The 13360-nt window shown below is 39.9% G+C and overlaps 1 protein-coding gene across 1 annotated transcript; it reads left to right on the top strand.

Annotated features, from left to right (window-relative positions):
• Positions 1-354: 354 nt before the first annotated feature.
• efs (embryonal Fyn-associated substrate) lies at positions 355-13042 on the top strand. Its single transcript, XM_079809727.1, has 8 exons — positions 355-512; positions 1381-1647; positions 2903-4297; positions 4400-4522; positions 6573-7475; positions 7843-7917; positions 10104-10355; positions 10645-13042. The coding sequence occupies exons 2-8, from the start codon at positions 1636-1638 to the stop codon at positions 10825-10827; spliced, it is 2943 nt and encodes a 980-aa protein (XP_079665853.1). The 5' UTR covers positions 355-512; positions 1381-1635; the 3' UTR covers positions 10828-13042.
• The last annotated feature ends 318 nt before the right edge of the window (positions 13043-13360 follow it).

The following is a 13360-nucleotide window of genomic DNA, read 5'->3' as shown; positions in this document are numbered from 1 at the left end:
TAGATAGATAGATAGATAGATAGATAGATAGATAGATAGATAGATAGATAGATAGATAGATAGATAGATAGATAGATAGATAGATAGATAGATAGATAGATAGATAGATAGATAGATAGATAGATAGATAGATAGATAGATAGATAGATAGATAGATAGATAGATAGATAGATAGATAGATAGATAGATAGATAGATAGATAGATAGATAGATAGATAGATAGATAGATAGATAGATAGGTAGGTAGGTATAATTCTTCCACTAGAGGGCGTGACGCACTGTATCCACCGTGTGCTGTCGGGCACAATGAGGGGGGAGCGACCATATGCGCTCAACTGTAATTCAAAACCAAGCAGGCCGGGGTAGGGCGAAGCCTGGCGGAGCGAGACGTGTATCCCTAAAGAAAGAAAAGAAAAACAACAGCCGTGCATTGCAGTCTTTTGAGAAGATATGATTTGCGAGGTTTGACTGTACTTGTGTGTTTCCAGATGCTATTTCCAGACATGTGAACGGTAAGTCGAGCATTGCTTATTTAGTTCACATTTACACTGGCTGATCGGCGTTTGTTTGCGTCTTTGTGACTCAAATTAAATGCATCCCGTATTTTGAAAGAACGCTATTCATATGTCTAATGCCTTTGTCACTGGTTTATCCGGGGAATAGGAGCTTTTCCTTGTTTTCTTTATTTTATTTCTCCGTTCTTTTAGTCCTCTGTTTGTCTCATTGGGTTCTACTGCATAAAAGAAACCTTGAGATGTCTTGGATGGAAAACGAAACGTGGCTTAGTACTGTGATGGTTTTTTTCTGAGACAGCCTAGTGCATTTTAAAAGAGTTGAAATGGGCTTGGAATGCTTTGATTATAATTCGTGTTTTTTTCAATTAATAACAATATACATTTTGTCCTATGGACTCAAAAGGGCCGGTGTCCTTGCCTTTAGAAGCTAGGCTGTTGTGCCACATCTGCTGAAGTGTTTTTATTTATTGATTATATTCCTTTAAATTGAGAAATAGAAGTATGGTAATCCTAATACAAATATATATAAATATAAACAAAAATAGCTCAATGCCTCATCCCATATTAACCCATAATTACTAAGTTATGATATCATAGCCCTATAATCTTCAGGGTGGGCAAATGTAAATACCAAATTACAGCTGTACTTAAAAATGTTACCAGCCAAATTCCCATGAAATAAGATCTTTTTTTTTCTTCTGTCTGAACTCCTCTAGTGGAGCCCCATGACTGGTCTGACTAGTTTAACCGTTGCAGCTGACTGTTTCTTAAGGGTTTAACAAAGACAATTCTGTATTACTGACACACTACTATCTTATTAAGATTTAACAATATGTCAACAAATGTGCTTATTTTGATCCTCCAGGTTCAATATGTAGCAACTGTCAGATGTGATGAAAGTCACAGACTGGAAAGGACAACGATCATGGTTTTGAGAAATTGATCTTTCTGGAAATAAAGGCCATCGTATTTACCACCACTGCACAGTTCAGGTTAATGGAAAACCAGATCTGCAAAACATGCAGATGAGTCACACAGTGCACATGTGAATGGGAAACATCTTCTGTGGAGAGCCCATGTGGAATTAAATTCCAAAAACTGTGGAGAACCATCTTCAACCATGTCCCTTTCGGTAAGTGTGCAAGTCACCACTGTAAAACTCTGTGCTGTCCCATCTGTAATATTCACATTCATTGCTAGTATGGAGGAGGGGGAACTGGAGCTCAGCTTGCCTCAGAGCACCACATCCCCTGGGGGGAATGAGAGAATGAGAGGGAAATTTAGAGGTATAGAAGGGGGTGACAAAAGGACCTAAAACTGGGGGACAGATGTTGAGCCCCTCCCCCACGAGTCTTCCTCATTATCATCAACTCGGCGCCTCTTTCCCTTAATCACTAATTCTCTCTCTCCCATAATCACAGACCTCTGCCCTTACTTATGCATTCTCTCTATCAATATTGATTTACCCATGAAGGCAGTAGTGTGGTGTTCTGAATACAAAAGACCTTAAGGCCAACCCATTACATTCATAACGTCACTCGAACTGTACAGCTCATATGGGCTGCCCTTATTCAGAGGTATTTAAAAGAGCAGTTTTTATGTAGGTTTTATGTATGCCAAGAATTTAGGTCAGCAATTTCATTGCTATGTACTACTTAATCTAAGCTATATTTGTGTATTTGTGTCTTCTTTAAATGTTTGAGTCAACTGTGAGACTCGTTAGGGTATTTTAGTGTTCACACATGGCCTTCATCACCCTTTTGGTATTGTGATGATATGCTTGTTCCGTTTAAGTAAACGGGAAAACAAATTGATTTATGCCCACTGGATTCCTGGTTGCGCATAGGTTAATGAACCTGGTTGAAGTGGCCAGGTTAGATCCTCTGTTGTTTCCTCTTTTTTTGACTTCCCTTACTAACACAATGGGGCTCAAATGCTACAGAAGTAGAGTCAGCTATGCTCAAATACATTCCTTTTAACCGAGTACATTGAATTTAAACAACAATTGAATTACATTGTTGCTAGCAGTCTAGTGAAATCTAGTGTTTCTACTGCACTATTGCTGTCCTTCCCCATTCCCATCAGAGGACCATGTTAATGCCTTTTCTGTCTCTCTTTAGTTAGGCTGAATTTTATTATGCTTTGCTGCTTTTGTTGTATTTGCATTTGCGCATTTAGTAGACACTTTTCTCCAAAGCAACTTATAATATAGGAGTGTAAGCAATTTGTCACAGAGCCAACAATATGCATAGAGTACAATGCCCGGTTTATTACAAAGCTAGGGAACAAGCCAGGGCAGAGGTGATTTATGTCTTGATGTTTTATTTAAAGCCTTTTCATTGGTTCCTCCTCCTTCTAGAATTGTCTTGTTTTTTATTGTCTTGTAGACGGTGCTCGCGAAGGCACTCTTTGACAATGCCGCTGAAAGTCCAGAGGAGTTGGCGTTCCGCAAAGGTGATATCTTGATGGTTCTGGACCAGGAGCAGAATGGCGGACCAGGGTGGTGGCTTTGCTCTCTACATGGCCGCCAAGGCATTGCCCCCGCCAACCGATTACGCCTCCTCCAAACTGCTCCTACTCCCGCTTCGAGTGCAGGTACAGATACCCGACGGGCTCCAAGTGTGGACTCTGTCCATCTGTCGTCTAGCCAGCAGGGCAGAGTAAATGGATTGAACGCTGAAGATTCAGATGGGGTGTATCTCTCACCACCCAGCTTAGCTGAAGGGGTGTACCAGAGCCCTGGGGCTGCTCCTACCTCAGTCAGGTCTGGAGAGCTACGTCACTCTGATGCAGGAAGACCACGATCGCATTCTAGTTCTGGAACCAGGCCTCGTCCGGACTGGGGGGATGTGGGTGTGGCGGGACGACCCCGCTCACCCTCACTTAGAGGACGGGGTGGCGAGCCAGGGACCCTCTACCAGACACCCACCTCGCCTGCACAACATAGATCACAAGGTGCACTGGCATCAGACTCAGTGTACTTGACTCCAAGTGCTGTTTCCAGGTCTCCAGCAGAAACAGCAGGGGAGGCAAGATATTTAAGTCCACGAGAAGCAGGGGCCGGGCATTCTGATGGATGCTACTTGGTGCCTAGACCAGCTGTCACTGCATTGACCAGTGAGAATTTATATCAGACTCCTACAAGTGGTGCCCCAGTTGCAGGACAGTCTGCACCGGGAATGACTTCAAGACTTACGGATGGGATTGCACCCAAAAGCAGCTCAACTTCTTCCATTAGTCCTTCTCAGAGTAAGACTGGCCAGGATGCCCCAGGAGTGTACCAAACCCCAACCCCTCCCGGTGGAGCCATATCAAGGACCCCACAATCTGAGCGCAAACACCCTGCTGGAACTGTGGGAGTGTCCGGTGCCTCAACACCAGGCCAGAATCTCAAGCAGACACCTCCTTCTGCCAGAGTATCCCAGAAGGCTACTACTTCAACTCCTCCTGCTGGACGAGGAAAACTGGCCCAGGGTGCCCTAAGAGATTCCCCTCTACTCGCCAGGATGGGAAAGTCCGGAGTTCCAGGGTCCCCAAACCTTGGCCGCAAACCCCCTCCGCCAGCGCCTCCTGTTAGAAGTGTAACCAGGAAGGATTTACCACAGTCTAATTTAATTCCACCCACTAAACCTGTTCTTCAGGCAAACCCTGCACCCCCACAGAAAAAAATATTGGAGGAAGAGAGACAGGGAAGTAAAAATGGATACACACAAGCAGAAGAGATAAAGAAGAACAGTGAAATGGTGGCCAAGAGGGAGAGTGCAAGTTCTCAGGACGAGGAGGTGAGATAGTTTATTTGAAACTTGTTTGAAAAATGGGAAAACGGTTGTAGCTCTGCAGAAATCGCCAATGAGATTTTTAATGCTTATCCTTGTGTTCTTTAGGTATATGATACACCACCCACTAATAGGTGGCAACATTCAGTTTCTGCTGTGCCTTCTGAGGAGGAGGATGGGATCTATAACACCCCTCGTGCTCTACCCCTACACACTGACCAGGCCTCTGAGGTAGAAAATCAAACGCAAAAGGAAATGCTAGGGAGTTGATTCTGCTTTAGTCCATACAGTGAAAAAGTCAAGAAGCACCATAAAAGTAATCAATAAAATGTTCTTTGAAGCCGTATAATAGCTTTGCGTGAGGAACAGACTGGAATTTAAACCTTTATTCACTGAAAATGTTGCCTTCCATTGCTCTAATATCTCTTTTAAACTGCGACACATTCCGATTAGTACATTGTGGTCTGTCATGAGCCACACAAGTACCAATGGTCATTAGTGTGATAGGCATCAAAAGCTAATGCAACACGTCTTCACATAGCAAATTTGAATATATACTACTGTTATAAATTGTGGGGTTGGTAAGATTTTTTAAATGTTTTTGAAATAAGTCTATTATGTTCACCAAGGCTGCAAATATTTGATTAAAATAATACAGTCAAAACAATAACATTGTGACGACATATTTTAAAATGTAATTTATTCCATTACTTCAGTCTCCAGTGTCACATGATCCTTCAGAAATCATTCTAATATGCTGATTTGGTACTCGAGAAACATTTCTTATCATCATCATCACAGTTCAAATAGGTTGTGCTGCTTAATAGTTTTGAAGAATCTGTCATATATAATTTTTTTCATAATTCTTTGATGAATAGAACATTTAAAAGAAGAGCATTGTTTTGAAATAGAAATCTTCTATTATAAAATAGTAACATAAATATATTTACTGTAATTTTCATCCAATTGAATTTAATCGCTGAATAAAAGTATTACTTGTTTTTTTTTAGCTTGCTGACCCCAAAATTTTGAACGGTACTGTACATGAATACAAATAAGATTTGAGCTTCTAAATATCAGAGGTTTTGCACATTTATGTACAAACTCTATATTTATGCTGCACTTCTTGCGCTTAAGTTTATTTGTGGCCTCTGAATGATAAATTGTTGTGAGCTTTTTAGCCTATATTTTGATACGTGAATCTTCATTTTTCATTACATTTACACACAATCTGTCCTCTTGTTGTTTTCCCTCTCACTGTTTTTCTTGTTCTGTGTTTCTCATTTCTCACTCCTCTCCTATTTCTTTTTTTTAAACCACACCTTATTTCTGCTATGAGCTAATCCCATCTAACACTTTTTGTCTTGTTCACACAAGTCACAGCTGCCTGTTGGCCTGGGTAGATGAGCCAGACCCATGTGGCTCTCTTCAGCCCTCCACCCACAATCTTTCTCTCCTCTTTTCACTCTCATTTGTCCTATTAATCCCTGCTGAATGCTCAGCAGTGGGTTTTTGTGCTTTATACAGATATTGATATTGTTAGTCAGTGTCAACGCAGAACCATCACATGGAAAATTATTCTTACAAATGCTCTAGTTACATATTGATGGTAGCGACACAGAAGAGACACTCCAAGGTCATTAAACTGCACTGTTTGATAACATTTACTAAACGGTGGAGTAGACAACACAAATTTTGCCCAGTTTTTTGTGCTGATTGTAGTCTGGAGGAGTCGACGTTAGCTGCTGTAATTCAGAGCCAGTCTTAAGATTTTGGGCAGTGTGTTGACAGATTTCTCAGAAAATCACGTAGTGTATGAAGAGCACACACTCTGATTTAACTTCAGACTATAAATCCATTCAGTTGGAGGATATCAGACATGTTTGATATTTTAAGGTGACACATATTATTTTCATTTGTCATGCATCTCCTAGCAACAAGGCGTATGCTTCTGTGAGAGTTTGTTGTGTTCGGAATGACTTGACAGTCTTGACAGTGTGTGATCGTTTAGTGTATGATGCCCATTTTTTCACTGTAATCATTTACAAAGTCGGCAAGTGTGTGCCTGCTTGCCTAGTGTTTTAAAATCTGTTCAAAAATCTGTGTAGTGTATTCCAGCCTTAAGTTGATCAGTAGCCAAGATGCTGTGTTCCCACCCAACAGTTATAGCAGCAGCATGATTCCTGCATTACAGCATTTATGATTACTACAGTGTGTAAGTGAATGGAGTTTGGGATCCAAAATCAATTGTAACTATGTTGTCATTTCCTATATTTTTCAGATTTATGATGTTCCCACTTTGGCCCTGAATGCCTCCTCTGACCATCAGCAGCAAACCTACCTAGATGCAGAGGATGAGGATGTGTACAGTGTTCCCAGTCTTCCTGGTTTACCCATGGAGGCGAGCGAGATATCGGGATTAACTGCAGAAACCACTGGAAATGGACGTAGCTATTCGATTTCCAGTCAAAGAAAGCAAGACTTAACCTCTGAGGATGTGTCAGAACCTGATGGAGGCATCTACGACATGCCTGCCCTCACTCTGGAAATCCCAACACGCCGTTTGTCTGTATCAAGCACCGGCTCCGGGGACATCCAGTGGAAAGCGTCTCTCTCTGCTCTCGTTCAATCCGCTCTGACCTCCACCTCTCTCACCACCACCCCCTCCCGAGACCTTGCCGCAGCATTGGCTGAGATCCTTTCTGTCTGGAAGGCTGGCCATGTTGGTGATGTTCCTCCAGTTCTCCAGCAGACTTGGTCCCGTCTCTCCGACCTGCTTCCTGCCCTCTCTGTGTGCGGTACTGCCCCTCCATCTGATGGTCTGATCACGATGGTCCGCTGCGCTCTTGAAGACTCTGCTTCCCTTTTACAGAGTCAAGCGCGACCTCGTCTACCTTCCCAGGAGTCTCTGTCCCGGAGACCTCTACCTGCTTTGCCGGTGGCGGAGGTCAAACCGATCACAGGGGATATGGGGTCACGGAAGGGCAGCTGGATCCAGGAACGACCACTGCCACCTCCGCCAACCGCAGCTTTCCCATTGCCCCCAGCACCAGTTTCTTTAGCCCCTACTGTGGGAAGGATGGAGGATGATGAACAAGGGAATGAGTATGCAGGAATTGGCCTAACTCCTACTCCACTGCCTTCATATCCTGTAGGTGATAGTGTGGGATACGTCAAACTGCAGGTTAGACACCTGTTTTATAGAGAAATTGTGGAGTATGAATGGATATAATGCCGGAAACTAACAAAAAAGAGTAAATGTCCAAACACTGATGTTATTGCTCCAAATGTTATTGAGCACAAGTGTCAAAAATTTTACTTGTCAAATAGAATTTGGAACAATAACATCATTTGACAAATTTTATGGCAAATTAATATTCACATTTTCTCTCAATTTACATTTCTGTCTTGTTCATTCAGTCAGACAGACATTTACTTGTCTTTTCCTTCTCTGTTCGTGTTTTGGTGCCTGTAGTCGCCTTTGTTGAAATATTTCTGTGGTCTGCAGTTCTCTTTTTGCGGACATTTACCCTTTTTTTTTTCTGAATTAGGGGAAGCCAGAGCCTCCACCAGACTCCCATACAGAGCACAATACTTCACAGTTTATCACCACAACTGATAATAAAGTAAGTTTTTTTTCTGTTATGCTCCCAAAACACACACACACACACACACACACACACACACACACACACACACACACACACACACACACACACACACTTAAGGGTCAGTCATACAGAAGCTGTTTTTGTAATCCGTCTATTATTTAATTATTATATGCTTTAGAGTGCCATCTTTGTCTGTTGCATTGCCCCATGAGGATTTCATTTTCAAACACTCAAAGAGTCACTGTAGGAAAATTGCGACACTACAATAATACCTAAATTTATACCTAAAAACAGAATATGGGTTTAAACTACAAATAATAGCCCACTCACACTATGAAATGCATAATAGCAACAATTTTGGGGGGAAATATTTGCATGTTGAATGCCAATGTCACAAAAGATGGTCACTGCCTACCGACACCATTGCTGACTGATTTGGATTAAACTACTCATAAATACCCATAAATGCACATCATTCAAAAGGTTTGGGTTAGTAAGATTTTTTTTTTTTTTTGAAGAAATAATTGTATTCAGCGAGGATGCATTCAGTTAATCAAAAAGGACAGTATTGTTTAAAAAAAATCTATTTCAAGTAAATGCTTTTACTCGTTTAAAATGTCTACTACTAAAAGAATCCTGAAAAAGTGTATCAGTTTCTTCACAAAAATATAAGCAGCACAATGTGATCATTAGATAAATGTTACGTGAGCACCAAATCAGCATATTAGAATGATTTCTGAAGGATCATGTGGAAAAAATTAAGACTGTTGGGAAAGCTGAATGTTAAGCAGCCTAAATTTATTTTTATAAATATATATTGTCTGTGGAAGGCATAGGACCATAAAATGAAAATTGAGAATTGAAACCGCAAGAGTGGCAGTTGTTTACGTTCATTATTTTAGTACTGGTACTCACTGTACTGTAAAGTTTTCTTTTGGAGGAGGTGTGGCTTTTGGCGGCGATTTGCAGGGAGGGTGTGATCGTTTGCTTTCAATGCTAGCAGGCTAAATTAGCATTTCCCAGATCACCTATTGCACCTTTAAACACTCAACAGATCTAGAGATGCACTGATACTACATTTCTCAGCCGATACTGATAACCGATTATTCAGAATCATATCAGTACTATCGATCGATACCGATAGTTTGATTTTTCTTATGAAAAAAAAAGAAACCTCTCCCAAATAATGCTGCAAACTATACAGAGAACCCTCTCATGTGGTACACACAATAATATTGGTTGCAATTAACAACAAACATTAAACTGCTATTTATTTTCAGATATAATAGGCTAATTACACCCAAATAAAAAAAAGAAATGTTTTTATACAACTCAATTGCACATATAAGGTATTTTTCATAAGCAATTGTCTTCATGACAAATTTATTCAAGCATATGCTACATATATAATTAACAGTAAGCTCATATCTAGTGTTTCTTTATTGCTAACTAACAAACTGTGAACATCGGCTTTCCTGAGGTAGACTAAATACAATTTTAAGTGACCTGCTGTTTTATTGACATCTTTCCGCGGTTGAAACACTGATTGAACAACATACCTTTTGATATTCATACATGTTTTTCGGGATGTAACTTGTATTAAAGCGGAAGAGATGACTCGCATTCCACGCTGCCGCTTGAACTGAGGCACTACGGCGATCTGTCACGTCATATTTAGGAGTGTCAAAACAGCATTTTTGAATGCTTGCATGTTTGAATTTCATGATATTTGAATTGACACTGACAGAATGTGAACGATGTCAGGTTTGTTTTTGTTTTTTGTTTTTATAGAAGTAGCAAAGCACAGTGCTATTTGCCATTATTGGATGAGAGGAGTGCTACAAATAATGTTTAGTATAGGGAAAAAACGCAGACCTGGCAACCCTGACTTGAACTACGGGTGATTCATTGGGTCAAATAGAACCTGCTTTTATGTAGCAATTTTTTAACAGTTAATGCGCTATTGTCATGTTAACTTGCCCTAAATTCAACATGAGACATTTTCTTCACACACAGTATGAGTTGAGACATCTATGAGTAGTCATTTATAAGCTACTTAGAGATGAACATACAACTATGCTGTAGGCCTCTAAATTCTCATATCTCAGTTTTAGATATTGTATAGGCGCTAGTGTGCTCTGTATCTTTATATACAGTATATTGTGAGTTTATATGAATAATCTTATTCTGTTTCTCTCCAGTTGGGTCCTTCACCCCCAGTCTCTCTGTCTCTGGAGGATTCAGAGCTGCTCTCCTTCTATTCTTCCCAAAGTCTCTCTCATCTTTCTTGCCTGGCCGATGCCATCGACTCCCTGTTCACAAGTGTCCAAGGGAACCAACCACCCCGAGTCTTCGTTTCCAGAGGGAAAAGTCTCATTGTGACTGCACACAAACTTGTCTTTATTGGAGATACACTTGCACGGCTTCTCAGCTCTTCAGACCTCAGAGCAAAGGTTAGGACATGGATACTCTGGTCAGAGTGTTATAATGCTAATAGAGGTTTTGTTTATGTATTATTGTACAAATTCTTGATTACAAGTGAATGTACTTAATGATTCGTGTCCCAACAAGTCAAATTGAGTCATGGTTGATAACCCAAGGGCAATAGTCAACGGGAACAGTCTGGAAAATGAACAAACTGTTGGTAAACATGTTGACGGGTCAGTTTCCAGCAATGTGCTTATTATAAGCAGGTGACATTATTTAAACACATTAACACACAAACGCTGTTTGTCTCCTCAGGTCACCACCTCCAGTGGACGCCTCTGCCAAGCTCTAAAGGCTGTTGTCGTGGCAACCAAGGGTGCAGCCCAGAATTATCCTTCAGTCCCTGCTACGCAAGAAATGGTGGACAGAGTAGCTGATCTCTCCCAGCATGCAGCTGGGTTCTCTGGGCTTTTGCAGCGATTAGCTGAGATATCTTGATGTTATTTGTGCGGGATTTAACATGTATCATTTTTCACAGTGGAATGCCTTATTATTTTTGTTATTTTTTATATATATATTTCATAATTGATTGCGTTTGAAGAGGTATCAAAAGTGTGTCACTACTTGTATCGGTTCGACAGTGACAAATGGTGATCAGACAGTTTGTGAGTATGTGTTGGAGTGTATCTGCTTGCCTGTGTAGGTTTTGACACTTTAGACTGGTGTTTCTTTATTTCATTGTTTTGTGGTGCCAAGCACACTTAAAACGTTTAATAACTTATTGATGGATGTTTTGTTTGAAGATGTTTGCAACCTCAGGCACATTTTAATAGCTTTATTTTGTCCCCTTAACCATATTGATATCAATGAGGTAAAAGTGATTTTCTCCATTTAAGGGTGCTCTAGTAAACTGGTCTAATTATTCAGTTTGTTTGTAAATGTGAAGTGGCCTTGGTGTTATAGAGATTGAAGTGACTAATTTGACAGCCCGGGAGGTCTCAGCTGTGCTGCAAATGTAACCAAAACAGATAAAGCTAACCTAGTTTCAGAAGTTGAACAATAAGGAATGCTTGATTATTTAAACAGACATGAAGAACAATACTTTCTGAATGAGAGATTCAATATTTTATTGAATTTTTGGGAGAGATATCAGATAGTGTTTTCCCACAAAATGCGGATTCAGAGATAAACCTGTCTGTCAGGTCCACTCAACCTTTTTTTCACACTCTTTGTTTTTCTTCCCGTAATTCTCACACTCCCACAGTCAGTTTCTGCACATGCTCACAAAGGCAGCTTAAGGGTGAAGTAGTTTGAGCAACAGCTCTTGCACAACTAATATAATACAGGGTTTTTGTTTTAAAATATGCTATGCAGCATTTCTGAAAACAGCAATATATATTCGCTTCCAGAGTGGCAGTCGAAATGCTGGTGGCTACAATAATTCATATGTGAACAGGCTTAGTTTTTCAACAAGATTGAGCTTTGTGTGTTTTGCCCATCTGACAGTTCTTACACAGGTTGTAACATGCACCTGTTTCCCTTCTGTTTAGAAAAATCAAGTCGGTGTCATAAATGTACACTCATGTTTACAAGAAGCCCTCATAGTATGTATCTCAGAGCCCATTCCTCCATCTGCTCTCTGTCTGTGCTCCTACCCCCATCTCTGTCTGTCTGTAAATACCCACGTCTCATCATTTTATATTCAGGATTTACATGTTGGCCACCGGTATAACGCTATCAGTGTTATCCTTGCTGTTCGACTTTAGTTTGGTTTGGCTGGTTCATTATGACTTGGACATAATGAACAACATGGTCATGGAATAAAACTTGCAATTTAATTAATCATCCATAAAATCTTATAGTTTAAATCTCAAGTAGCCTTCTCTATATTACTGCCTTTTTTGTAAAGAAAAAGTGGCCTTTTTAGTTTTTACATATTTTGTCAGTCCTATCACAATGGATGCAGTGGACTTGGTGTTAAAAAAGTGTTGAAAAGTCTAATTGAGTGGATTAAGTTTTGAGGCAGTTTTAGATGGTTTACCTTGGTGTGTTTGTTGACTCAATGTGCCATCTGGTGGGCTTTATCAGTATTACTATCCAACATACTTGGATAAGTAAAAAAGGAAAATACAGCACACCTCAACAGGTACTTCAAAATATACTTGATTTTTTTTGTGCATTTTCTGATAGATGGACTAAAAAGATGTTTTGTTTTTTTTGAATGAACTCTCCTGTCCTTCTGTACAAAATATCAATGTATATATAAACACTGCAATTATCCAGTAGTCCTCAACAAGCAAGCTTTCCTCTGAAAAAGGCTCACTTATCTTGTTTGTCTTAAGTTCTTAAATTAAGTGCTTATAGTAATGCTTAGATTTGATTGCCCTATATAGTTATATTTATTTGATTTTGTTAATCAAATGTCTGCATGGCTTTAAGTTGCTTATTAAAGAAATATATGCACATATAACCAGGGATGTTTCATGCAACTTTGCATTAATAATTCAAAGTTTGCTTTAAGAATGTGATTTTTCTTTTCATTTGGTACCAGAATGTATTTTTGACATGCATATTTTGTGCTTCTTTACACTCTGTTAACGTTTTGACATTTTGTTTGTAAGACACGCTCCACAGGTACTTTGCATAGAGGAGTCTTTAGTACTTGTCAAATGGTGAGATTCTTCAAAATACAATTTTGTTACTGAACACAGACAGTTAGTTGTGGTTATTTCAATTGTTTTGCCCTGTGTCGTGTTTTGCTCGTTTAAATCTTTCATTATATGTTTCAATGATAACCAGCCATTGCTGGTCTAGCTGGTCACCCAGCCTGGTCAAGTTGAGGTTTCTACAGACCTAACCAGCTGAAACACCTCGAAAACAGACCATCCTGATAGATCAGCAAACCACTTTAGGGTGGTTTTAGAAACTGAATTAAAATTGTAGCAACTTATGAAGGACACAGGGGTCACAACATTTAAAGGACTCTATATTGCAATGCTAAACTGTTGTTGTATTGTAATATTCTTCTGGA

This window comes from Gobio gobio, assembly GCF_949357685.1.
Source record: "Gobio gobio genome assembly, chromosome: 2".
Lineage (NCBI taxonomy): Eukaryota > Metazoa > Chordata > Actinopteri > Cypriniformes > Gobionidae > Gobio > Gobio gobio.
Note: the sequence above shows the minus strand (reverse complement) of the source record. Positions and strands in the feature narration are given on the sequence as shown.